We start from the raw sequence: 27,731 nt of genomic DNA, 5'->3' as shown, positions 1-27,731 counted from the left end.
ATTTTCTGACCTGTTTTATAGTGTTTATAGTGTATTATATTGTTTGCTAGTACTTTCTCCTGTGTGCACTGACGTAAAGGCGAGCTGCTGTAACAAAGAGTTTCCCTTCAGGGATCAATAAAGTATTTCTGATTCTGATTCTGATCAATGTATCACTTTAATGTTACAGCTGGTAAAAATGGGGCTAATACTGCTGTGTAGCTTAATCTGTAATAATAAATCGTATTTTATTTGTTGATAACTTTTTGTATTAATAATCTGAATCTGTAATGTAACTAGTAACTACGCCTCTGGGTTTGATAGAGTGCTGAATGGTTTGAATATATTACCGGTAATGTTACATTTCATTTTTTGATGACAAAAAGCCACACAAAAGCAAACATCTTTATAAAGAAATTAAAAATCTACAGCAATGTTACAACGAATAGTTCACTGTGTAGTGTATTATAAATGTAATGAGCTTCGATCGTGGACGTTTGGACCGAAGCGTTAAGAACTACAACACCCAGCTGCCTCCTGCGGCGCGCTGATTGGCCAGAGCCGTGCGATCGTTTACGTGGCATTGCTGTGTCCGCGCAGGCTCAGTCGAGCTCTCTTCTCTCCCGGCAGGAAGATGGTGTCTGTCAGGATGCAGTCGTGTGTGTTGTCAGTTTTACTTCTGAACGTTTTCTCCAGCGTCGTCTCCTCTTTGTACTTTCACATCGGAGAGACCGAGAAGAAATGTTTCATAGAGGAAATCCCGGACGAGACGATGATTATCGGTGAGTGTCAGCGGTGAAAGGAAGTCACCGGCTAATGCTAACTTCTAGCTCACCAACTTTAGCTAGTTAGCTAATCGGCTAACTGAGCTCAAGTTGACTGTCGTGTCCTCAGAAAGTCCACACATACGGTCCGTACTGCTGTTCATTTACTGCTCAGTAAATAAACCCCCCCCCACACTCAGAGTATCTAGTCAGAAACTACTTAACCACCTAATATATTTGCATTTCTACAGCAGTATTTGTCACATTAACGTAGCTACATTTTTTGGTTATCGCTTATGACCAAAGAAATTCACCATAGTGCGTTTGTAACTATTGAGGTAACACAACATTAAGATCATGTAAAGTAACTTAATAGTAGCGAGTAGTAACGTTAACGTAAAATTGAACCATCATTTAAGAAACTCACACGCACAGAACTAGTTTTAAAACAAGCGTTTCACGTGTTGAGGTCATATTTCACAAGGTGTACTCCAACCCTTCTGGCCAAATGCAAGGAGTTAATATAACCTCTAGCAGTTCACCTGTTTGTGCAAATACAGCTCGACCTGTGTGAATCGGTGTAACTGTAAAGTGGTGAGCTGTAACTTGACAGGAAGTGACTGGAATATCTCGTCTTACTTCTCAAAACACCTGAGGTGGAGACTGCACGCAGACGGCTGCACTAAACCGAGATAAAGGTGAAAGCCCGAGCAGAGCAGACTGGTCGTGTAGTTTGGTTTTGTTCATTTGATGACTCCCTCCCGGCTCCTGGAGTGACCTCTGACCTCTGCCGAACAATACTTTTTACTCGTGGTTATAAATAAAGGATCACAGCATCACTTGTAGTATCAGTAGGGATAGAAGAACACATTTAATTAAAATAATTTGTGCCTAACATATTGAATGCGAGTTAGTCTATTTATGTCTTCCACTAACTCATATTTTGAATATATCACCTACTAGAGCTTGTAAAAGAAAAAAAGAGTCGCACCAGCAAGCAGCCCTGTAAAAATTAGACAGCACTACCTTTGTCACAGGCGCACTCTGTGAGACGAGAACAGGCACGCTTTAGGACGTCGGCGCAGAACTACAACACAAACAGACTCTTCGTGGCATTTTAACAATTGCGTTGTGTTTGTTGAGGAACTGCACGCAGCCACCGGTCTAACGTGAGCCGTCCTTTTAACTTGAGCATGAAAGTTAATTCTCGGTAACAGTATGTGTGACAAAACCAGGTCACCGTATGACCTCCAGAGACCATGAGATTCAATTCAGTTTTATTTATGTAGCGTCAATTCATAACAGAAGTTATCTCATTGCACTTTTCCTACAGAGCAGGTCAAGACTCTTTATAATATTATTTTCAGAGACCCAGCAAATCCCACCAGATGCGGACAAAAGCTCTGAAAATGCATTAATCAAGTGGACCTCGGGCTGATCTTTATAACTGATGAGTACACTTAGGAATGAAAACGTATAACCATGACGCACCTGTCTCTCTCTGCAGGTAACTATCGGACTCAGCTGTATGATAAACAGAGAGAAGTTCACTGTGTAGTGTATTATAAATGTAATGAGCTTCGATCGTGGACGTTTGGACCGAAGCGTTAAGAACTACAACACCCAGCTGCCTCCTGCGGCGCGCTGATTGGCCAGAGCCGTGCGATCGTTTACGTGGCATTGCTGTGTCCGCGCAGGCTCAGTCGAGCTCTCTTCTCTCCCGGCAGGAAGATGGTGTCTGTCAGGATGCAGTCGTGTGTGTTGTCAGTTTTACTTCTGAACGTTTTCTCCAGCGTCGTCTCCTCTTTGTACTTTCACATCGGAGAGACCGAGAAGAAATGTTTCATAGAGGAAATCCCGGACGAGACGATGATTATCGGTGAGTGTCAGCGGTGAAAGGAAGTCACCGGCTAATGCTAACTTCTAGCTCACCAACTTTAGCTAGTTAGCTAATCGGCTAACTGAGCTCAAGTTGACTGTCGTGTCCTCAGAAAGTCCACACATACGGTCCGTACTGCTGTTCATTTACTGCTCAGTAAATAATCCCACACACGCTCAGAGTATCTAGTCAGAAACTACTTAACCACCTAATATATTTGCATTTCTACAGCAGTATTTGTCACATTAACGTAGCTACATTTTTTGGTTATCGCTTATGACCAAAGAAATTCACCATAGCGCGTTTGTAACTATTGAGGTAACACAACATTAAGATCATGTAAAGTAACTTAATATTAGCGAGTAGTAACGTTAACGTAAAATTTAACCATTATTTAAGAAACTCACACGCACAGAACTAGTTTTAAAACAAGTGTTTCACGTGTTGAGGTCATATTTCACAAGGTGTACTCCAACCCTTCTGGACAAATGCAAGGAGTTAATATAACCTCTAGCAGTTCACCTGTTTGTGCAAATACAGCTCGACCTGTGTGAATCGGTGTAACTGTAAAGTGGTGAGCTGTAACCTGACAGGAAGTGACTGGAATATCTCGTCTTACTTCTCAAAACACCTGAGGTGGAGCCTGCACGCAGACGGCTGCACTAAACCGAGATAAAGGTGAAAGCCCGAGCAGAGCAGACTGGTCGTGTAGTTTGGTTTTGTTCATTTGATGACTCCCTCCCGGCTCCTGGAGTGACCTCTGACCTCTGGTGAACAATACTTTTTACTCGTGGTTATAAATAAAGGATCACAGCATCACTTGTGACACATTTAATTAAAATAATTTGTGCCTAACATATTGAATGCGAGTTAGTCTATTTATGTCTTCCACTAACTCATATTTTGAATATATCACCTACTAGAGCTTGTAAAAGAAAAAAAGAGTCGCACCAGCAAGCAGCCCTGTAAAAATTAGACAGCACTACCTTTGTCACAGGCGCACTCTGTGAGACGAGAACAGGCACGCTTTAGGACGTCGGCGCAGAACTACAACACAAACAGACTCTTCGTGGCATTTTAACAATTGCGTTGTGTTTGTTGAGGAACTGCACGCAGCCACCGGTCTAACGTGAGCCGCCCTTTTAACTTGAGCATGAAAGTTAATTCTCGGTAACAGTATGTGTGACAAAACCAGGTCACCGTATGACCTCCAGAGACCATGAGATTCAATTCAGTTTTATTTATGTAGCGTCAATTCATAACAGAAGTTATCTCATTGCACTTTTCCTACAGAGCAGGTCAAGACTCTTTATAATATTATTTTCAGAGACCCAGCAAATCCCACCAGATGCGGACAAAAGCTCTGAAAATGCATTAATCAAGTGGACCTCGGGCTGATCTTTATAACTGATGAGTACACTTAGGAATGAAAACGTATAACCATGACGCACCTGTCTCTCTCTGCAGGTAACTACCGGACTCAGCTGTATGATAAACAGAGAGAAGAGTACCTGCCGGCCACTCAGGGTCTGGGGATGTTTGTGGAAGTCAAAGATCCCGATGACAAGGTGAACAAAAAGATCAAACGAGTCGACATGAACAGCAGAAGTATCCGTGCACAAAGTTATCATCAGAAGCTCCTCATTTCAGCAGGTTTTAACCGGTGTGTTTCCTGCAGGTGATTCTGTCCCGGCAGTACGGCTCCGAGGGAAGGTTCACCTTCACATCGCACACACCTGGAGAACATCAGATCTGTCTGCACTCCAACTCCTCCAAGTTCTCCCTGTTCGCTGGAGGCATGCTGGTGAGGAGACGCTTCATACAGCGGACAGGCGTCACATAGATTCTGTTCCTGCCACATTTTGTTTTGATGTTAAATCAGAGCTTTAAAGCTGCTTTCAGATACGACTCAAAGTGAAATTGTGTCCTGCTGCGTTCACTGACAATAATATCACCGTGCGGAACCGTCTGTACAATCATGAAAATTCATAACCAAGTTACCGTAACCAAAAAACCAGAAGTTATTTGCTCACATTGAAACATTTTCAGCTGGAACTCCATTTGCCTGAAGCCGATATGCTTTTGTTTGACTCCATTTCCATTTTTCCTTTGAAATCTTATTTTAATAATGTCAATTTTTGTGCGTTGCTACATTCTGTGTAATGTTCTGGTGTCTCTGGTTAGATAATTAAGACGGCACTTCTTCGTTACTTACCGCTGAGCTTGTGTTGCAGAGGGTTCACCTGGATATCCAGGTGGGCGAACACGCCAACAACTACGCTGAGATCGCTGCCAAAGACAAACTGTCGGAGCTGCAGCTGAGAGTCAGACAGCTGGTGGAGCAGGTCGACCAGATCCAGAAGGAGCAGAACTACCAGAGGGTCAGTCTTTAAACAGAGCGCATGTACAGTTGAGTTTATACTCCAGTCAGGGACACTCATGTTGTGGCAGTTTGGGGATTTCAGTCATTTTTTCTAAGTTTGTTTCTTTCATACATTTCTTGAATGTCTTCTGGAAATATGTCAGAATCTGATGGGTCAAAAATACGACACAATTGCACCCTAAACACATATTAAAGGTAGTTTTGCGTTTCAAAATCAAGCTAAAACGAAGCTTTTGGAGTGGCCGTAACAAACTCCCGGACTGCCAGGTGAAAAGGACGAAGGGGCATGCGAGCGGATTCTGTCTGAGCTGTTTGTATGTTTTTGACCCATTAATTTTCAGAAGAGACACAATGAATTTCTTCAAGAAAATACTTTTGTGAATAATTTTTTTGTGTGTTTTCAGTTCGTTCTATTACAAAACGTTTATCGCGTAGCTTTGGCTGGCAGTGATGTAAAATGTCCGCAGTTGTTGAGCGCCCCCTGCTGTCTGTCTGTCTGTCTGTCCTCTCTCAGTACCGTGAGGAGCGTTTCCGTCAGACCAGCGAGAGCACCAACCAGCGGGTCCTCTGGTGGTCCATCGTCCAGACCCTCATCCTGGTGGCCATCGGTATCTGGCAGATGAGACACCTCAAGAGCTTCTTCGAGGCCAAAAAACTGGTGTAACTTTTCTCCTGGGGGAGAGTATGAGTCTGTCTGTGTGTGTGTGTGTGTGTGTGTGTGTGTGTGTGTGTGTGTGTGTGTGTGTGTGTGTGATTGAGTGTGTTTGGTCTCTACTGATTGATGCAGTACTGAGTGGTGGCGCTCGCTGCTGAGGAGACGGGACGCAGAGAAATCCAGCTGCAAGATTCGGCTTGAAAACAACATCTGTAGATTATTATTATTACCATTACTGTTCTCATTGTTTTCCTCACCAGCCCTGTTTGTAATGAGCCCCTCACATTTGCAGTAGACTATCAGGGAAAATGTGACAACTCTATTTATTAACCAGATAGGTTTTCTTCTGCAGATACGTACTTGTCCTGTTGAAGCCACAAAACTAAGTTCTGCAGCACCGGGACAAACGAACTAAACCAGTCGACGTCTAGTCGCATATTTGATGTTTTTTTTAAATTGATTTGCCCTTTTTTTTCCGTGTTACTCATTGTGACGAGTGCGTGATTTGTTACTGGCCACTAGAGATGTTGTTCAGAGTCGTGCACGAAGAAGCAGCTGATCGATTTACGTGAAATATCAGTTTGAAGCAAATGCAGTTTGCCCTCTGAATGACAGCAGAAGGAACAATCTGGATTCGTCTGTAAAATAATTGAACAGTTTTGTGATACATTTTCTGCATTTTACAGCACGCAGAATTATTAAGTTCTGATTTCACACAACAGCGTGAACGTAACTTAAAACAGCAACACTCAAGGACATTACTGTGTTGTTCATGTTGAGATGGTGGCAGAAAAAATGGCGGCTTTATTAGTTTCTCCTCCAAACTTTCCTTCATTGTTGTTTTTGCTGAGTCTGCTGCACGTCCTGATGCACTGCCCCCCACTGTTCACGGGATCAACTGCATCTCGTACAAATGAGTGTTCATTTCTGAGGACGTCAGATACTAATGCTACAAGGATCGCAGGCTTTGTGTGGTAGCCGTGAACTTGTCGTTAAAAGTAAGCATATCGGAGCTCTGAATTGCGCCGCCAGCTGTTAAATATTAAAGCAGAATATAAATACGGTCGGCGTCCGGACTGATTTCGGACCTCTGTACGGCTCCTGACTCGTTTTTTTCACGTCGTCAGAATTTGGGCTTCAACACGGATTTGAAATACCTGAAGAAGTGGATCCAAACAACAAGGAAGAAGCACCAGTTTGTTTCCACCCACAGAAGCAGGTGCTCTGTCGTACGACTTTGGGTGTCGGTGTACGCGGATCCTCGCAGATATGGGCACGTGACAAAATTCACGTTATGCGAACTCTTGCGGCCACGCAGATGTGTAAAGTATAATTTGCGCTGTGGTTGGTAAAAAATCTTCATCGTTTATGAGGTGAAATATCGATCGAAGCACGGCTGAAACTTTAAGTGACAACATTGGTCTCAGTTCCCGGCTCAGTGAAATCAACCGAAGGAGACTGTTTTCTGTTTCTCACTGCGTTCGAGTGAATCTGCTTTTTTGTTTTTTTACTGTGTCCAAACTGAATGTATGTTTCTGTTCATCTGATTCTGGCTTGGTGTTGGTTTGCTGGTGGAGGCGTAGAAGGAATATTCTGAATCGTCCGGCGTCGATCATTTGGCACCGTTCAAACGCTGCCGTTGACTTTCTTTAATCCGCCGGGGGTGAAAACAAACAGGGATGTTCAGAGGGAACTTTTAGTTCCTGAGATTAGTTCCTCTGGTTCCATAGTTCCTGTAACCTTCTGGTAGAAAAGGGGCTTTAGACGTAGAAGCGTCCATTAATCCTAACAGATGAGAGAGCTGGCTTGATAGCTTTTATTAGTCGCGTCCATTTGCTCCAGCACCCAGTATGGATCTCTGTCTAACTTTGAATTAAGCTGACCGTTTTCTTTCACAAGAAGCATCACGCGCTGTGTCTCCTGCATTAAAGGAATATCAGTCAGGAGTCGAACAAAACAGCCTTCTGCTCCCTGCTGGCAGCGCTTGTCACTGAGTTCTCTGACTAAACGTTTAACTGATGACTTGGCAAAAAGCTAAAAAGCCACGGTGAGTGGATCTACTGAGGAAACGCGTCACCACCCGGCCGGTGTTCACCTCGAGGTTTCTCACTTTTCAGGTATCGAAACAACAAAAACACGCATCGCAAACTGTCGTGTAAGGTCGAATTCTGTCCTCAGACTCGGACAGAGCCAAACGCCAAAACCACAAAGACCTGCATCGCTAAATGTTCAGCTTCCACGTGATTTTTCTTCAGTGAGAAATGAGCAGTGAAATGGTTTTAAATCCTCTGAAGTTAAATCTGAACCTGAAAAATGTCCGTCAGCTGTCAGATTTTAAAGAAGCTTTGGAGAAAGACGGCCGGTGTTACACGCCGTCAGTCCATTCTTACTTTTAGGTTTTTACCTCTTCAGCTATTAAGATTTTGTTCCTTCCTTATTTTCTGGTGGTTTGTTTTAAACAGTTTAATGTTGCTGGTAGATTTCCGAAATGTTTTCCTGGGTGAGAATTTAAATCAGTTGTTTAAGGCTGGAAGAGGGGCTTGAATTTATTTTTATTTTAGAGAAATTCTGTCCGTGAGAAATCTGTCTAAAACTGCACTCGAAATAAAGTTTTGTCACATTTGGTTTAAATGATCGACAGTTTCTTTTATTCTCCACTAAAAACCAAGTTTTAAGAGTTTGTTTTTTTTTTTTAAAGGCTGTAACTATATTGTGTTTTGAAAACAAAGAAATGTGACTGCAAAATAATGTAATAAAGTTAAAACCAATCCAGAAATAACTACGCCTGCTTCCAAAAGTAAAAATAAAACTGTTGCTGGAGTATTTCAGGTTTTGTATTGATCCAGTTTGGAGACAGTAAAGTAGTTTGAACTGTGTCAGCGCTGTGTGGAGAAGGCATTAAAACCAACTGAACATTCATTTATTGTTTATTTCAATTACTTTAGTAGTAATAATTAATAATAAATGTATTCACAGCACTTTTCAAACAGTGTTACAAAGTGCTTTACATGGCTGAACAAGGAGGCAATGAGGCGAATAAAACCAGACAATTAGAAATAATACAAAAATAAAGTAATATAAATAAATAATAAAACAGATAAGACATGTTGTAAATAATGGAAACAGTGTGCGAGCATTAATACATGCTTTCCTTTTTAAGTGTACACTTCTAACAAGCTAATATGAAATCTAATTAATAAAATTTTAAATATATTTCTGCTGTTTGAATGTTTTTATTTAGTTTTTTTGTAGGTGGTGTGTTGGACAGAGTCATAACCTCAGTATTTCTAAAATCCTGGCAAATGTTACAGCTTTATAGACTGCTGGGTAGTTTAATCTGCAACAATAATGCATCATATTTGATAAAATTATATGTTTCCGGTGACATTTTTAGTCTGAAAAAGTAACTACTAATAAATGAAAAAGTAATTTCCTCTGAAATGTTGAGCAGTATAACATGAAAAATTCAAACCAAATCAATTAAAAGCACCTCAAGATTGTACTTAAGAACAGTAATTGACCAAATACACTTCCCAAAACACTTAACACAGTCTCTCCGCTTCTAAAACATCTTCATTTAAATAGAACATTAGAGCAAAGTAACGCGACAGTTGGTGGCGATGAAGCTCCGCCCGGTTGCTTATTCGCCATTAAAAGAAGAAGAAGAAGAAGAAATAAAACTCCCACTTCCGGAACCTTTACTAGTAAGTGCCGCCGTTTCCGTACGGACTCATTTTCAGGTCGGACAGCATTACAATCGGCTTCTGTTTGATATTTTCCAGCATGTAATTGTCGCAAAAAAATGTCTCGCTGGTCGGTTTTTGTTTTGTTAATGTTTATTTTTCGCTGAGTTCAAGCGTTAACGGACACTCGGCGGAAGACGGACGGTGTCGCAGATAAAAACCGCTAAATAAAAGGTGAAAATGTTGAACCCGGAGCGGCGGTTCGTGTGAACCGCTACATGCTACGTGTACAGTAACAGCTAACCTGTTAGCCGACAGACATGCAACCAGAACAAACCGGTCAGAAATATGGCTTTTAACTTTGTAGTTTACCGAGCAAATGTTTACAAGCTGTAAAACTAAAGTGCCGGAGGGTTTGTGTGGTGGAAGAGTTAGCATGGAGGACAGTTTGGGCTCCGTCAACACTTTACAAATGAGAAGGGATGGAGGTGTGATATATTAATTTTTCTGAAAAACAGCACGACTGCTTTTTTTTAGTTTGTTTTTAGAAGTGGGAGTCTCTGTCGTTGTTTTTAATTCAGCCGGACTGAAATCAGGGCAGCTGTGAGGTCGTAAACATGATGTACTCATCGAGAAGAAAGCCTGTCCTCTATTTCAAAGAGGAGAGGAGGTAAGACGGATATTTCTTTTTTACTTTCTGTTTATTTATTTTTTTAAAAGAGGATATTAATGTCAGCCATAGCTGCTACAGCAAACTGTAAACTGCCTCGTTGCTGGTCAGTTTGTTGCTGCTAATTCACATGAATGTCAATATACAAAAACAAGTGTTAAAGAAGAGAAAGTGTTGCTTTAAACCGTTGAAGTAATACTCTTTCTTGGCCTTTTCGAGAAATGAGATCTCTAAAGTTCCCCATCCAGAGGAGAAGTGAGTAGATACTGCAGCTTGATGCTTCAACCAGCGGTTCCCAAACTGTGGTCCGGGGACATTTAGTGGCCGTTAAAGTTCATTCCTGCCAGTGATTTTTTTTTATTTATTTTAAACTCTGATGGAGATCACAAAGATCCCAAATCTGCCAGGAAAGTTTGTCTAAAATGATGCAAAAGTCGTGTTGAATATTTCCTCTTTGGATTGAACGATGCAGCCATGAATCACTCTGTGAAACATCACAGAGCGTCAGTGAAGGTGATGCACACCTTTTTAAAAGCTAACACGTTAACGACACATTTAGTAGTCCGTTGCGTGTGTTTCTTCTTCCTGTGGATAACTGGCCAAAAAAAAACCCAAACCATGATGATGTGACTTCACGTGAAGATGTCAAATGTTTTCTAAGCACGAGCAGTCCTACAAGAACTTAATAAATTACAGTCTAAAACTGGCAAAATCGGATTTCTTGGTGCTACGGATACATCTACGAGCACTGAGGTTCAGTCCCGACGTGGATTTAAAAAACTGTTTGAGACGCAGTTTGGGAACCCCTGTTGTCGACTGCTTGTTTTTCAGTTTGTCGACTGGCTCGTCTTCATCAAATACTGGCTGACTGTGTTGCACGAAGGGCAGGAAGCAGAGTTTTTACCCTCTGACTGCCGCAGGTCTCATGCTGCGTTCGTGTCATATCGTTCGGACCGTTATTCCGAGCACTTGAGTGGGAAAACTATCTTGCGCTATCAGGAATTTTTCTGAAAGCTCAGGTACGGATACATCTCGGCGAAAAGACCAACAGGAGCATCAACATAACGATGCCTGCAAATAATCATTTCAGCTAATTAAAAAGGAGCAATTTGTATCTGTTTTTTCATAATGAACCGCTAGCACGATTAAAAAAAATCTAATTTAGGCCAAATTCCCATTCATCTGTTGTGTCTACGAGGCTGGAATAAGTCGGAATAACGGGAGGTTTTCCACGTTCTTCCCATTCTGCCCATATGTCATGAACGCAGCATTATCCCTGGTTTGTGTCTCTCATGTAACTGAATTTAATTATGTCACAGAAAAACACCGCAGCTTTAGTTAAAGTATCATAGAAGTACTGAAACAACTAAAGACGTCCTGACCACACATTCCCGATATAACATCAGTTTATCAAGTGGTTAACGTGGGCTCCACCGACTCCTGAGAGACATGTAAACGCTCCGCCACGTTCACCAGCTGCTCTCCGACTGCGTCTGTCTGCTGTTTGGTCCTGAGCAGGTCGCGTACAGCGGCTTCATCGGAGCTTGTTTTGTAGTAGAAATGTCTCTTTCTGTGGCTAAATATGTCGGTGAGAAGCTGAGGGACTCGGCCACGCGTTCTGTGAGCAGACGGAGAAACAAAACTGTGAGCTTAGAGATGCTAAAAGCTGCTGAAAGAGTTAAATTCTCAGTGGGTTCACTTCTGCCCGCAGGTGAACAGAGAAGCAGAGTTTGAACCTGTCTTGCATCTTGACTGATGCAAAATGTGTAAAAGTCCTAAATATAAATATATATATATAATATGTATAAACGCTGACTGTTGCATGTCTCTAACAGAGCCACTGACACCATTTCATCACATTATAATAGATCAAACTTTATTTATCCCTCTGGGGAAGGTGGCCCTCTTTTATGAATATGAAAAAGAACAAATTAAATTGATAATACAAACAATGATGCATCTGATAGCTGAGCACACGTAGGCCACGGACTATTTCTTTCTTCATGAATTAAGTCTAAAACGTGACAGAAAATGTTGACAAATATCAATCACACATTTCCCAGAGGTCAAGCTCAAGTTATTCAGTTTACTGAGATATAAAACAGAGAGAAGCAGAAAACTCTCACATTGGAGAAGCTGCAAAGAAAGAATGGTTGGTATTTTACTTGATAAATAACTAAAATTATTAATTGAATATCAGAACTCTTGTCTATTAACTAATCCATTAATCGACCAATTGAGAATGAAGAATAAAACACAAGTTTGGATATTTCCCTGTCTGGATGCATGGCAGAGTGTGTGCCAGTATAACCACTGAACGCTGCTTTAACTCAACCTGTCTGTGATGATGATGATGATGATGATGATGACGAGGATGATAAAGATAAAGATGGAGTGTTTTCTTCTGCACGTCGGTTTGTTTGTGAATTTGTTTGCTTCCCACTGAGAAAAATCATGTAAATCGGAGAAATGAAAACGTGAAACTGCTTCAGGAGCAGTTAAATGATCAGCATCATTCACCCACAATCCCCGGTGTTCACTACTAAAACTGCTTTTAGTTTATTACAGTTATATATTTTGGTATTTTGTGCGTATGTCGGCCGAAAAGTAAAATGTTTTAACAATGCATTTCTGATTGTAGTTGAGTCTGTTGACATAAATAAAAGGTTCCTGTAGCCGACGTCACGTAAACAAAAATAAGAGTTCGATCTCACTGATGACAAAAACTATTTAATGTTTATAATACAGGTGTGACTCCACGACACACTATTTCCTTATTGTTTTATTAATTAATTATTATTCCCTCGCAATACTTTTCTTCTTCTGGTCCTTCTGAGCCGTATTTGTAATGGAACGTAGCGTGGAGATTCTCACGTTACTGCATTTAGCACTGTTTATGGACACCTCACCTTTATATGACGGCCATTGCAAAGAAGTTATCAGACAGAACATTGTCAAACCTCTGGGTCGGAGCTGTGTGTATAAGGAACATCAGTTATTGCTGCACGCTAACAGCAACAGGCCTTCTACCGAAACCTGTTGCATGCTGGGGCAGCGGGCTGAGGGCAGCGGGCTGAGGGCAGCGGGCTGAGGGCAGCGGGCTGAGGGCAGCGGACGCCAACAGACTCAACAAACTGATCCGTGAGGCCGGTGACATTGTGGGGGTGGAGCTGGACTCTCTGGAGGTGGTGTCAGAGAGGAGGATGCTGGGTAAACTACACGCCATCTTGGACAGCGTCTCCCACCCGCTCCATGACGTGCTGGTCAAACAAAGGAGCACCTTCAGCGGAAGACTCATCCCCCCACAATGCACCACAGAGCGCCACAGGAAGTCCTTCCTGCCTGTGGCCATCAGACTCTTTAACTCCTCCCTCTAAGTGTCAGTCTGTATGACCCGAAGTCACTAAACTGGACATTGATCATTAACATCTCTGCAATACTTGACATAATTGTGCAATATTCTCTGTTTTCAGTTTAATTTATTGATATTTATTCATACTTCTATTACTGCTGTGCAATATCCTCCGTCTCATAATAAGCTACACTTAACTTGACAGTTCATGCACTATTACTTATTACTTATATTATTACATTAGACCGTACATACTTATCATCAACCTCTAAATCCACTTGTTACTTAACACTTATTTTAATTTTATACTTATATCCACTGTGTACTTAATTTATCTGACCTGTATTATAGTGTATTATATTTTGATTTGCTTTCTGATGTGTGTCTGCAGGCGGTTCAGTGCTGTCTGCTCTTTCTGTGACAGAACCACGGACTCCTTCTTGTTTGTTGCTTCTTTTGTCTCAAACAAATGCAGCACATTAGCTTTTTTGAGGTAGATTCAACTGCACATCTGTAAGTCCTCCTGTGGAGACGCCTCGGTGAAACCCCTCTGGGGTCCAGTCCAGCACAGAGTCCAGCATCCTGCAGATCACCGTACTGCTTTCTTCTGCAGAGACCTCTTGATCGGGGAATTCGTTAAAGTTTACTTTCACTAATTACATAACACGCCTGCCTGTTGAGCAGTAGAACTATATCAGCATACCTAAAGCCCATTTCAAAGTAAAATTCAATAAACGGATCCATTCTGGGGCGCTGCGCTGGAGCAGCTGAGCAGAAATAGACACATGGCTCTGAAGGAATGGAAGAAGAAACGTTGTGCATTTTTATATATTTGATCATTTAATTTAATTTGTAGTGACGTTTACTGTTTAACTTCTTTTTATTATTCCTATCTCTTACTGTTTTTTGTGTTTGCACACTGTAAAACGTCCCGCTCAGTACATGTCTTGGTCACAATTCTTTACTAATCAAATTTAAGGGATCCTGTTTCTTAATTGGTCTAGGTTTTGGTTGTTACCTGTACTTTTTTTGTGCGTTTTGGATTGTTTATGCCCCCCCACCCCCACCCCCGTCTGTGTGTTTTGCAGGTTCCTGTCTGGTAAATGTACTGTCTACAAGCTGTTCGGCCTCTGCATGGTGCTGCTGTTCGTCTCTCTGTTCTGGCTGCAGTTCAGCTGTTCAGGTGACATGTCTGCCACCGCCTCCATGCACGGAGACGGACACCTCCGCCAGCAGCCGCCGCCGCCGCCCTGTCCTGCTGACGGTCAGGCGTCTGCAGCGGACGACCCCTCCTGGGGTCCTCACAAACTGGCCCTCATCGTCCCCTTCAGAGAACGCTTCGAGGAGCTGCTGGAGTTTGTTCCCTTCATGCACACGTTTCTCAACAAGAAGAAGATCCGCCACAAGATCCTCATCATCAACCAGGTGGATCACTACAGGTGAGGGAACACCTCCACCGGGTGTTAACCTGCAGAGGAGAGACTCTCTGCTCACTAGATCTGACTTTAACTGTTTCTTTGTTTGTTTTTTAATTCAATTTATACTTTTTTTTTTGTTTTGACACACAGTCTGCCTGGCAACAGTCCACAGTGGGCGCGACCTACTTTCTTTTATGCTTGCTTATGTGCATTGTGTGCCTGGAGAGTTAAAAAAATATATTTACTGGGAGGCTGATCACCCAAGGCTCATTTCAGTGCAATGAATGCACAGACAGCTGATTATTGTTGTTATTATTTTTAGTTTTCTAGTTGTTGGTTGTTCCGATCAGGAGAAGAGAATCTAAAAAGTCAAGTCATAGTACACAACGTAGTAACAAGCTGCAGAGAGGTAATATCGTCTCCTGTTGTTTTAGATTTAACCGAGCGTCTCTGATCAACGTGGGTCACCAGGAGAGCGGCAACGACACAGACTACCTGGCGATGCACGACGTGGACCTGTTGCCCCTGAACGAAGCTCTGGACTACGGTTTCCCCGAGGACGGACCGTTCCACGTGGCCTCGCCAGAGCTGCACCCGCTGTACCACTACAAGACCTACGTGGGAGGAATCCTGCTGCTCACCAAGAAGCATTACCACATGGTACTGAGCTGCTTCACACGGGTTATTTGTTTCTGAAGGGTCTGGGAGGGGTCAGAGGTTAGAAGGACCACAGCAGAGCTTTTGCATCGACAGATTATTAACGCCGATGACCATTTTAATTGATTTCCAGTCTTCCAGGCAGCTGTATGTTTGTCAGCCAGTACAAACTCATGCTGTCCAGTCTCGTCTTTGAATATTTCACTCAGTGGAAACATTATGTAGCTTTTAATGAAGCGCTGGAGCGAGCTGACAGACAACACGCAGTAAACTGCATGATGATATTAACCTTAAAGTTACAAAAAGAAAAAGGCAAAACTGAATTATTTTAGTTCTTTTCCACTGCAGGAAGTTAACAGCATGTCTCCATTGTCATTAGTTCTGCTTGTTTCCTTTGTTCCTGGAACTAAAGTTTGGTTCTGCTCAGGATTCGATACTAAATCCAAGTTCGGGTACTTTCAGGGGTTAGCGGCAGTGCTGATCGTGATGGGTGAAGCAAACACGGTCTCTGGCAGAAAGGGTTGATGAAACTCAGCCGAACAGTGGTGGGATACCAGGAGAAAAATAAAGGACCACAATGCTGCAGTGGAGTAAGCCGAAAAACTAAGACTATGAGCGGTTTGTTTCCGCACATACCTGACAGAACTGTTCAGGTGGTCTCCACCACTGGACCCTAACGGTCACACGAGATCTGCAGCAAAGGACATTTCAAATATCTGGACACTAGATTGACAGACTGTTGCTACTGTTTGATATGTTTCGACTGTGCCAGGACCCATTGGAAAGCAGTATTGAAACTTAGTGGATTATCTTGGTGAAATAAAGTAAACTGAGTTGAATTCGTTTGACACGTTTTGAGCCGCTGACCAACTTCTGCAGGTTCAGCATTCAAACTTGTATCTCGTGTGCACACAAAGCACCGAACAACCCAGAAAAACAGCTCGTCCCTCCTTTTTTAATGACGTTTGTACAATACAGTTGAAACACAAAGAAGAACCTGATGAATTCCTTCAAAGTTCTTCAAAGTTCGCGTTACGAGAAGCCCCAGATTACACGTCATTAAAGTTCCTGCAGTGGAAAAGGCCTGTCTGACATGTAACAACACAGTAATGTAATGATTTAAATTGTCCCCCAGATGAAGCTGTTTAACCCGGTGTGATTTTAGCCACTGCGCTCTGAACGTCACAGTACAGGACAAGTATTGTTTTTTGCATCTTAACAGTTTTCAGCCTTTGACAGAAAAGATGTCGCAGTTTGTGTCTTTGCAGACAGAAGACTTTATTGACTCTGAAGCAGAAAGTAAGGTTTACTTTTCAGTTTTTGTTTTGTTTTTTTTGCAGTGTAACGGGATGTCAAATCGGTTCTGGGGTTGGGGCAGAGAGGACGACGAGTTCTACAGAAGACTGAGGAAAGCTGAGCTACAGGTAAAAGTCTCGAGAGAGCAGTGAACGGCGTTAGACCCCGTCAGAAAGAGGTTAGTCTGTTTTGTTTTTCTTTTTGATCGTCTAAAAAAAAATAATGGTATCGTCAGCGCAACCAGGACCGTGTTTGGATTCTTAGCTTGAAAAATGTATGAAATTGGTGAGTCAGTTTTATAATTTGAAAATGTAATTGTATTTGTTTTCCATTACTTGATCAATGAAATCGGTGTGATGGATATTATCTGTCCTGACTTCTCTGCAGCTATTCAGACCGAGTGGAATCACGACAGGATATAAAACCTTCCTCCACATCCACGACCCGGCCTGGAGGAAGAGAGACCAGAAGAGGGTCGCCGCTCAGAAACAGGTACAAGAGTTCACCTGTTCACAGATACGCAATATTTACCTGAGGAGAGACTGCACACCTACAAATATGGCGAGCAATTTTTAATCCATTATGTTATGAAATGCATCTGTTAATATGGAGAGTCTTTTTTTTTTTTTTATGTTTTATAAAATCTAGTTTATGTCAAACAGGCAGCAGTGGCTACTGGAAAGATGGAAGAGTAACAACAAGAAATAAAGTAACGTTATTTCTTCCTTCTTTCCTGAGAAAATGAGTAAGTTGTTCTTGTCAGGTGAAAACCTCAAATCTCCTCGTTCTGCTTTTCTGCTCAGTTTTATTTAACGGGCTTCAAAAAGGTTTCATAAACCCCAAGAAGTTGGAGAAGGTTATCGACACTGTCTGACTGTAACCGCACAGTGTAACGTGGAGGTAGTCAGAGCTAAGCAGCCATGAGCAGCTACTGTCGGCCTCTACAAGTTACTACTGCAAAGCACGGACGGCAGCGGAGCTTTGACAGTCGCTAGCAGTTAGCTGTGTTGTAGCGGAGCTAACGTCTCTCCAATGAGACACTCTCCGGTGTGTGTCTCTTGAATATAGTGTACAGAATCACAGCCACAGTAACGTAGATGCAGTTTAGAGACACTGTTCGTCAGCCCTAAATGTCCACGGAAGCTCAAGACATATCATTTATCAACACGTGTTGTGTTTACTGCCACAGAACAGGAAAACAATTCTTGTTAAAATTAGCAGCTACATTACAGGCCAAGCTAAAGTAGCTTACAAACGGAGCTCTCCAACCACAGTTCAGCCGTGAAAAAATTAAATCTGTTGGCTGTAACTCGCAGATCAACTCTCCTGCTCAAAACCTGATCGCTCTGTGTGGAAAAACCCTATTAAACACAACACAAACTCCATTGTCAACCCGAGAAAGTATTAACATCTTAAAAACCGTTTGAATCCTCCCCTCCTCCCTGTAGGAGCAGTTTAAGGTGGATCCGGAGGGGGGGCTGAGTAACCTCCGTTACCAGGTGGAGTCCAGAAAGGAGCTGACCATCAGCGGCGCTCCCTGCACCGTCATCAACACCAAACTGGAGTGCGACCAGAACCAGACGCCCTGGTGTCTTCTGGCATAGAGGACGTGCGCAGGACGGGTGTCGGTTCGGTTCTGACGGGGGTCCGAGTCCCGTTGGTGCACCTGGAGGCTTTAATGTTCTTCGTCTGGCAGTGCGACGCAGATCCTTTACAGAAGCGCTGGTCGTGGTTCTAGTTTTTTTTCCAAGAGACTTTTCAGTAGCACTGACAGATCTGCAGCTGCCCTCCGGTGAAACCAAATGTGGAAAAAAATAACGGTACAAACAGACATATTGAACCTTGATGAATTGATTCCCACGCTGAACAGAAGCAGGACACGCCCTTGTGGTAACCTGGAGCTTAATATCCCCGAGGATCAAACAAACTACATTTCCCTATTAACAGGTACATCTCGACGATAAAACTGCTGTTTTTTACAAGCCAGTTAACATTTTTCAGTGGATTAAAACCTCCTAATGATGGTTTCTCACCTGTCAAACTGCTCAGTTCAGTTACAGAACTTTTATGAACATTAAGTCGGAGACCGGTGTTGAACAGCTCCTGTCCGACTGAACTGAAAAACCTGAACTGACTCGAAACGTTTGACCTCAAACCTCAGTGAGTGGATGGAGACGGACTGTTACACAAAACCAGCCTGAACCGAACTAAAACAGTTGAGCATGGCCGAACTTGAGCTGTTCTAGTTGATTTAATCTTTGGTTTTGGTACCTGCTGGCATGGTGTGAATGCAAACTTAAAGTCTGTTATTTTTAATTTTTTTTTTACTCTGGGATTGTGCAAATGGAGCGGAGCAGAGATGATGTTGGGACGGCGACCAACAAAGCACGCTTCACCAGATTATCACATACATCTGCCAAACATGCATCAATACTGTAACGTCAGAGGGTTTATTTCAGATTTTTATCCATGTTGGAGAAAAGAATCAATTTTAAAATTCTTCAAAAGCAAAAGTGTTTTTTGCAAAACTACTAATGTCAAAAGTATCTCGTGATATTTTTATTTTCCTGCTGACACTGTTTAAAACGAAGAGAGCCAAGTCTGACTCAAACTCGTGTTATCTAATGGGGGGGAAAGCAGTCACTGTATGACTTTTTATTTTTACTTTTTTTACAGTATGTCCTTTTAACAGAGAGTCGCACTGAATTCACCAAAGGAAAAAAAAAAGTATAATTAATCATAATTACGACGTAGTATCTAATAATTAAAAGATCTTTTTCTCGTTATGAGAAAACGCCTCCAAATTAAATTTCTTTAGTGAGTTCAGTGTTTCTGTACAAAGTAAACTGAGCCAAACCACGCAGAACTGAGCTGAAACTAAACACTAGTGAACATTTGGAGAAATGATCAGATAAATCGATATTTTAATCCAACATCACTGGGACGGATTGGTGTCATCTTTTAAAAAAAAAAAATAATAATCTGACTGAGAAGGAACCAAAGAATCACTCTTTGAGCGACAGTCTGCAGGATAAAGCGCTGTGACTAATGATTAGTTTTCATTATCAGTTAATTAATCTGATTATTAATCTCGATTCGTCTATTAATGATTAGGTCTGTCTGTCAGACAACAGTGAATAATGTCCCAAGTTCCCAAAAGTGCCAAAACAACTTTTGATCATATCACATGATCTTCTTCACTTCCTTTTTTAAATTGTATTTTTAAAGGGTCATTGCAGATTTTTTATTTTTTTTTTATTTACAAAAGAAAGACGTCATGTTCTTGTGAATTTACACCTCAGGGCCCTTACTTCCCATGTTAGGAGCATCCATTTGAAAAGGCCTTTTAAAGGTTTTTGAAAAAGGAATGAACAAATGGTTCGGGGGGTAAAACCGTCACCACTGAAAGTATTTGTTGTGTTTTGTTGGTGGGAAGCCAGTGAGGGATCTCGTCCTTGTTACATGCAGATTTTCAACATATTTCAGCTCTGAGTCAACATATAACCATCCTGAGGAAAAACTGGAATATATATATATATATATATATATATATATATATATATATATAATTTTACCTTGAGAATGCAGAATTTGGCTCCTTGAATTACGCAAAAGACCACGAGAGTCATTGAAAAGTCCTTGAAACAGATCTCCAGGAGAGCGCATAAACCCTTGAGTTCCTCTGAATCTGACCACGTAGAAATCCTGCTAAACGGTTCTGTTACAGCCTGGCTTTTAGTTTTATATTCAAAGGGCTGCTGACGCTGTCTTGTTCTCTGCTGTTGTTATGTACTGGTCGGCCTCCGGATGGCGCTCTGGAGTTTTTATAGGGCCATTAGCAATGGTTTTAGACCGTCTGTACATTTACAGGCCATGATGTCATACTGATTTTATTTTCCAGACACAACGGTACCATGTATTTGTACATTATTCAGTATTTATATAAATCTGAGTCTAGAAAAAATATCTAATATGAGGTTGTTTTTTCTTTCGCATATCTCGTCAGACAGGATGTGTGTGTGTGTGTGTGTGTGTGTGTGTGTGTGTGTGTGTGTGTGTTTTTTTAGGTCATATTTACATACCCGAGCCACCCGTTGGCTCTGGGATGTACATGTTTTCTCATACATGCTTTGCTTTACAAGAGAAAGTCTTCAAGAATGAGGTCTAACTGACTGATTTGGTAAAGGTACTTTGTCGTAGAAAAGGTTTCAGTCGCAGTCGTCTGGACGCTGTTTTCAGAATCAAGACGTTTCGGCTCAATTGTGAAAAAATGGGACGGGAACTCAGAAATTTAAGCTACTCTGTGTTACATAAGCCCCGCCCTCAGGGAGGAGTCTACCTGAGTATCTGTTGATTAGCTAGTTTCACCTGAAACTGACCTAATAGTTTCCATGATGGCCCAGTAATCAGTAATCAGGCCTGTTGTTTTCTGGCTGCACCTCCCTCATCACTGTTAAGTACCTGATTAGCATGTGATTGGCTTGACCACGGTGTTAATACACTGTGGTAAACTTTGGGCAGATTGAATCTCAGACCACCATTTCTGTTCAAAGAGGGGTTTTCTTTTTTCACAAAAATGGCTTCTTTGACTCCTCTTTCAAACCAACTCTTCTCTCTACTTCAGATCTCCACCTCGCTGTCTTCAAATGTGCGGTTTGTAGCTTTTAGATGCAAACGCACGGCGCTCTGTAATCCTGAGTTAGCGTGTCGTCTGTTTGTGTGTGTTTTTGTGTTCTTATATCCCTGTGGGGACTTTCACCTGAATGCTGTGCTACAGCTGCAGAAGGACAAATGATAACTCTGTTTTATCATTCAGTACCAATGTTCCTGCTTGTGCAATGCGCTTCACGTTAGCTAAAGGTGAAACGGTTGCTGCTCTGCTGCAGGTCACAGAATCGGACGGGTCACAGAATACGGTGTAACACCAGCAGCAGGCCGAGGCCGAGCACTCGGCCCTCACAAGTTATCTAAAGTTATTTTAACACGGTGGAAGATTTCAGGGGTGGATTTAGTGATTTTTCGGGACCCCCGAATATTGCATTTGGCGAAGTGTATCCACACTTTGGAAACGTTAGCACGTGTTTGTGTACGTAAGCAGTTTTTATTTGTCTTTGCAGATGCCTGTAGTGTCAAAAAGAGGTAAAGGAGAGATTGTGAATGAAAGACTCAATAAGGGCCTCGTTGTCCTGAACGCTCCTCTAGAGGAAAATCCGCAAGGTTTCATCCTCTTGGAAGCAGAAATGCGATCAGGAAATTTCAAGATGGATGCCTTTTTTTTAAATTTTGATATATAATGTGTTGAGTTTAAAAGTTGCCCTCATGGCGGGGCTATAAGAAATGATAGTAACCAAAATCATAAGGAAATGTTCACTGGCAACTATGAATATTATTAGTTAACAGGTAGATTATCCCAGTCTGGCTCAGCTGCTGGATATCAGCAGCTTGTGTTTCCCTGGTGGCCCCTGGTGGCCCCTGCAGCCATGACAGCCTGTGTCTGTCGTCTCCAGCAGACAGAAACCAGCTCTGATGGTACAGTAGTGGATTTTTGGGGACAAGCCAAAGACAGCAACAAAGAGGATGGGGTGAATCTACACCTTTCGCCCCCCCCCCCCAAAGCTCTTCCCCCCAGGGTGCAATTTTCACCTTTTCTTGGAGGTGACTGCGACCGGAAAAAAACCACCTCTCTGCCGCCACAAATAGACACCAGCAGCACTGCTGCTCTGTGCTAATTTTTTTAATTCCCCACCCCGCAGTAATACAACATGACGGTAATAGTACAGCAGTAACCGAGAGAGCCGGACGGCACGGTTCACACGTATTTACAGACGCCGAGGGCTCGGGAGCAGATGTGCCGCCGACACTTAATTTTCAGCCTTTGTTAATGAACGTGGGGGATTATGCTTCAATTATGCAGCAATTAGCAAAAAATAAAAGATAAACTGGAGGGATGAGAGCATGTAATCATATTCACCACATCGCTAATAAAACACCGAGGGACCAGACGGAGTGAAAACACAAGCAAATGTCTCATCTGGTGGTTTCTAATGTTGGAAGGAATACAGATCTTATACACATGTGCATCAGGCTGGTTTTCTTTGTGGTGCTTTTCAGCTTTGTGTAACATTAACTCAGTGAGGAGATCTACTTTTTTGCACATGTTGATGACTGCATTAGTAAATGGCATCACATATTCTTTGTTTGAATGTTTAAGTGTGGTATTATTCTGTATTTTCCCATGAAGACGCCACAAGAAAACAGCCGGGGGACTATTTTCAGGGGCCCACATTCGGTGCTCGAGTGAGTATTTTAGTCCAAAAACACCAGCCGAACACAGATGCAGAGAGTGGCTGTTTGTAGGCAGTGTTGGAATATAACTAAGTACATTTACTGTGTACTTAAGTACAGCTTCGAGGTACTTGTACTTTGCCCACAAACACACACTCCTGCTGACAGCTTCATGCTATGCAGCTAACCGACAGTTGGTGGCAGTAATGTGCCAAGAACTGTAGCCGTAAAACAGCAGTGAAGAAGAAGAAGATGCAAACATGGATGTAAACCAGTGGCTTCAGATTATTAATGCAAAATATAAATCAGCTAATAAATGATGATGTATTATTATGGATTAAAACTATATACTGTATATAAAGCAGTTGAAATGAGCTCCACCTTCACCAGCTGCAACATTAGTGACGAACACATTAATGCACCAATAATTAGAATCTAATATAATATGTGTCATTCTGAAATTCTGATTTACGCAAAGCAGGTTCTAAAATATTTTTAATATGGCCGTTGTAATTGTTTATGAGGAAGGAAATGCGTTTGACACATTTATAAGCACACAATGTGTATTTACTGAACGTAAACAGGAGACTTCATCAAATCTGATCTTCTCTGGTATTTTATGTTATATATTACTGCTGTACTGTCCTTCCTATATATGCCATATAGTGTGTGTGTTGTGTGTGTGTGTGTGTGTGTGTGTGTGTGTGTTGTGTCGTGTCGGCATCAGTCCACCTACAGATGGTCTGACTCTCACTCGTCTGTCACACTCTGATTGGCTGCTTCACTGCTGCTGCTGGAAGCTTCTGAACCAAACCTGACAGACATTTCACAGGACAACACACACACACACACACACACACACACTATATGGCATACAGTATATAGGAAGGACAGTACAGCGGTAATATATATATCACTTTAAAGTCACTTGCTTGCATTACACAGTTCCAGTTAAAAATTCATCAAACTCTTGATTTTTGCCTAAACTTTGTTCAAACTCGCAGAACTGAGTTTTAAATCTTGAGTATTTCCACACATTTCAGACGGAAACGGTGTACTTTTTGTCTCCATGTATGAAGTGGAGCTGGAGTTACTTGTAACTCTGGAGATCGATATTTAAATTCAACATCTATGACACATTGTTTTAGATTAAACCACCCAACAGTGTATAAAATATTTAGAATTATCTGGTGCTGCCTCCATGTTCATGGATCAATATTAGTAATCATAGAGAAAAACAAAAACATGCTTTGACATTTTTAACACAGGACTTTTAATGCAGTGTTTTTACACTGTGGTATTGCTGCTTTTCCCTAAGTAAAGGACCTTAAAGTGCTGATCTACAGCTCTGATTTGTTGATCACAAGCTGCTACAGATACAGCGTGTGATTCAGTGTCAGACCACCGGAGGGCGCTGTGCTGTTTGTTATGAGCTGGGGAATCGTCCTGTCCCAGCAGGAGGGTTTCCTCTTTATTTAAGCAGGAGGAGAGTTGATGCACGTGTTCACTGTTCAGCACAAACAAGCCTCGGACGTCCGTGCACTCTTTTCTCAGCAGCAGAGGCGGAAGGAAACGGTTTTTAAATTCATTTGTCAAATGCAGAAAATCAATCAAATAAATTCCCGGGTTCAAGCCAACACAGACCGTGAGACGGTTAAAGCTTTTGATCTGATCAAATGTGGCCCAGACGTGACCAAAGCAGTGAAATCTCCCCCTTTTTTTTGCATTTTCACAAATAAAATGAAGAAAACAAACGATTTCTGATTCATAGTGTGATTCGTGTTATGCCGCGCACATTTCCTGCCCTTGTAGCGCCCCCTAGCGGCCGATTCGTATGAAACTTTCAGGGCATGTTTCAGGTACGTATGTGGACATGTCCTGGAAGTTTTGCGATGATTGGCCCAACGGCTGTTGACTTTGGGATATTTATGTGCGGAGCCACGCGCCTCTTGAAGTTCATTGGTCGATATCTTGAAAACTAAATAAGATGTCGACAGGCTTTATACGACTCTTGATAAGCTTCGTCCAATGACGATCCACCGAACATTTGGCAGCAATCGGACCTGCGGTTCAGGAGAAGCGTCAAATATGTGTTTTTCAAAAAATTCAAAATGGCGGAAAACGTAGTTAGGCGGACTTTAGTGGTCCAGGAGGCTTTTCTGTAGAGCACATTGAGCTGGACCTGTGAGAGAAATCTCAAGTCTTTTGGACTCACGGAGTGAGGGGCGTGGCCTGTTAAAATCTGCATTTTTGGGTCTTAATTACAGCGCCACCATGTGGTCGATTGGGCTCATATTTCCGTGGAAGCACCTGCACGTCATTTCCAGTTATTTGGCCGACTTTCGTGTTTCTAGCTCATTCCAGCTCACGGGAATTTGAGCCGAAGCGGCAGAAAACAAATAATAATAATAATAATAAACCGGCACAAACATAAAAATACAACTACAATTAATGACAGAAAGAAAAGTCAAGCTGGATCGTTCAGATCCTGTAATTTCTTCATAATTTCCTAAAAGTTTCCTGGAAAGTGTTATGCAGTGTGGTTCTATTTATAGTATAGTTTATAGTGACAGTACTAATTTATGAGTTTGTAAGAACCAGGAAATAAATTCAAGATATGGATTGATTTCCAGAGAATTTCCTGACAAAAATGAACCTAATCTTAATCTAATAATATAAGATAAAATAAGCCTTTATTGATCCTCAGAGGGGAAATGCAGGTGTTGCAGCAGCACAAAGACAGAAATAAGTCCAGATAAATAGAGAAACGTAAAATATAAACTACACAAGAGCAATTAAACTCCAAATGACAAGACAAGCAATAAACATACACACAGTGCCCATGAGCAGTGTTGTACTTGAACTAATACCCCGGTAGCTCACCTGGTAGATCCCTTAAGGGCCCCCCCCCCCCATATAACAGCGTACCCCAGAATAATATATGATCAAGTAATAATACTTAGCGTTCGTCTTTATGCTTCTACTCCGCTACATCTCAGAGGGAAATATTGTACTTTTCAGATTAAGATTTTACAAACAAAACATGTGACAGATTATAAAATATGATGCTGTGTTATAGATTTAACTACCCAAAAGTATATAAAGCATTTAAAATGAGCTCCACCTCAACCAGCCAATCAGAATCAGAAATACTTTATTGATCCCCGAGGGGAAAACTCTGTCGTTACAGCAGCTCGCCTTTACGTCAGCGCACACAGGAAGAGAAGCACTGAGCAAATCAAAATATAATACAGGTCAGATAAATTACGTACACAGTGGATATAAGTATAAATTAAAATAAGTGTAAAGTAACAAGTGGATTTAGAGGTTGATGATAAGTATGTACAGTCTAATAATACAATGTAATAATATAAGTAATAAGTAATAGTGCATGAACTGTCAAGTTAAGTGTAGCTTATTATGAGACGGAGGATATTGCACAGCAGTAATAGAAGTATGAATAAATATCAATAAATTAAACTGAAAACACAGAATATTGCACAATTATTCAAGTATTGCAGAGATGTTAATGATCAATGTCCAGTTCAGTGACTTCGGGTCATACAGACTGACACTTAGAGGGAGGAGTTAAAGAGTCTGATGGCCACAGGCAGGAAGGACTTCCTGTGGCGCTCTGTGGTGCATTGTGGGGGGATGAGTCTTCCGCTGAAGGCGCTCCTTTGTTTGACCAGCACGTCATGGAGCGGGTGGGAGACGCTGTCCAAGATGGCGTGTAGTTTACCCAGCATCCTCCTCTCTGACACCACCGCCAGAGAGTCCAGCTCCACCCCCACAATGTCACCGGCCTTACGGATCAGTTTGTTGAGCCTGTTGGCGTCCGCTACCCTCAGCCTGCTGCCCCAGCATGCAACAGCATACAGGACAGCACCGGCCGCCACAGACTCATAAAACATCTTCAGCATCGTCCGGCAGATGCTGAAGGACTTCAGCCTCCTCAGGAAACAGAGGCGGCTCTGGCCCTTCCTGTAAACAGCCTGAGTGTTCTTGGTCCAGTCCAGTTTGTTGTCCATGTGTACTCCCAGGTACTTGTAGTCCTCCACAATGTCCACACTGACCCCCTGGATGGAAACCGGGGTCACTGGTGCCTCCGTAGATCCACAACCAGCTCCTTAGACTTTGTCGCATTGAGCTGCAGATGTTAATGCATCAATAAAAATGATCCAGTGATATAACGATATAACACTGACAAACACATACTTTTACTTTTGATACTTTGAGTACATTTCGCTGATAATACTTTTGTACTTTTACTTAAAGTGAAATTTTAGGAGGACTTTTAGTTGTAATTAAGTATTTCTATTGTGTAGTATCACAACTTTTCCTGAAGTAAATGGTTTGAATGCTTCTTCCACCGCTGCAGGTGGACGGAAACGCACTTCATGCCACAACTTCTTGCACCGAAAATTTCATGACGCACGGATTAATGTTGCCGTGCCGTTTTCTGCTGTGACAAACTTGAACCCTCAGTGTGTTTATCTAAGCCGAGGCTGCGGTCAAAGACGACACAGAGAACGTTTGACTCACAAATGAGACAAATGATTTCTATCTGTCTTACGGCAATTACTGTGTATGTGTGTGTATTAGTGTATGGTCCTCAGTATGTTTACTTGTGTGTGTGTGTGAGAGAGAAAGAATGAGTACAGTGTATTTTTTATCTCTGACAGTGTGGTGTGTCATTAAACCTCCCCC

At 42.0% G+C, this 27,731-nt stretch overlaps 2 protein-coding genes across 8 annotated transcripts; both read left to right on the top strand.

Moving 5' to 3' along the window:
* Positions 1-568: 568 nt before the first annotated feature.
* On the top strand, positions 569-8,291 carry LOC122880683 (transmembrane emp24 domain-containing protein 9). 3 transcript variants are annotated; one of them, XM_044206026.1, is made up of 6 exons: positions 2,432-2,622; positions 4,090-4,190; positions 4,301-4,426; positions 4,857-5,003; positions 5,520-5,696; positions 5,727-8,291. In XM_044206026.1, exons 1-5 carry the CDS (start codon positions 2,475-2,477, stop codon positions 5,667-5,669), a joined length of 672 nt encoding a protein of 223 aa, XP_044061961.1. In that variant the 5' UTR covers positions 2,432-2,474; the 3' UTR covers positions 5,670-5,696; positions 5,727-8,291. The 3 variants fall into 3 exon arrangements, with proteins under 3 accessions (XP_044061959.1, XP_044061961.1, XP_044061958.1); XM_044206024.1 differs by lacking the exon at positions 2,432-2,622 and adding an exon at positions 569-761 and having other exon boundaries at positions 5,520-8,291; XM_044206023.1 differs by having other exon boundaries at positions 5,520-8,291.
* Positions 8,292-9,370: 1,079 nt separating this feature from the next.
* b4galt7 (xylosylprotein beta 1,4-galactosyltransferase, polypeptide 7 (galactosyltransferase I)) lies at positions 9,371-20,702 on the top strand. 5 transcript variants are annotated; one of them, XM_044206020.1, is made up of 7 exons: positions 9,371-9,577; positions 9,925-10,013; positions 14,454-14,804; positions 15,218-15,443; positions 16,781-16,864; positions 17,124-17,228; positions 18,185-20,702. In XM_044206020.1, exons 2-7 carry the CDS (start codon positions 9,961-9,963, stop codon positions 18,338-18,340), a joined length of 975 nt encoding a protein of 324 aa, XP_044061955.1. In that variant the 5' UTR covers positions 9,371-9,577; positions 9,925-9,960; the 3' UTR covers positions 18,341-20,702. The 5 variants fall into 5 exon arrangements, with proteins under 5 accessions (XP_044061955.1, XP_044061954.1, XP_044061953.1 ...); XM_044206019.1 differs by having other exon boundaries at positions 9,881-10,013; XM_044206018.1 differs by having other exon boundaries at positions 9,371-9,831.
* The last annotated feature ends 7,029 nt before the right edge of the window (positions 20,703-27,731 follow it).

The sequence above is a fragment of the Siniperca chuatsi genome, linkage group LG8, assembly GCF_020085105.1.
Source record: "Siniperca chuatsi isolate FFG_IHB_CAS linkage group LG8, ASM2008510v1, whole genome shotgun sequence".
In the NCBI taxonomy this organism is placed as follows: Eukaryota; Metazoa; Chordata; class Actinopteri; order Centrarchiformes; family Sinipercidae; genus Siniperca; species Siniperca chuatsi.
The sequence above is the reverse complement of the archived record's forward strand: the minus strand, read 5'-3'. Positions and strand labels throughout refer to the sequence as shown.

Coding starts and splice junctions, on each gene's coding strand:
- b4galt7 (XM_044206020.1), top strand. CDS start 9,961: ATGATGTACTCATCGAGAAGAAAGCCTGTCCTCTATTTCAAAGAGGAG. Junction 10,014..14,453: donor TATTTCAAAGAGGAGAGGAG/GTAAGACGGATA, acceptor TGTGTTTTGCAG/GTTCCTGTCTGGTAAATGTA. Junction 16,865..17,123: donor TGAGGAAAGCTGAGCTACAG/GTAAAAGTCTCG, acceptor ACTTCTCTGCAG/CTATTCAGACCGAGTGGAAT.
- LOC122880683 (XM_044206024.1), top strand. CDS start 614: ATGGTGTCTGTCAGGATGCAGTCGTGTGTGTTGTCAGTTTTACTTCTG. Junction 762..4,089: donor GGACGAGACGATGATTATCG/GTGAGTGTCAGC, acceptor CTCTCTCTGCAG/GTAACTACCGGACTCAGCTG. Junction 4,427..4,856: donor TGTTCGCTGGAGGCATGCTG/GTGAGGAGACGC, acceptor CTTGTGTTGCAG/AGGGTTCACCTGGATATCCA.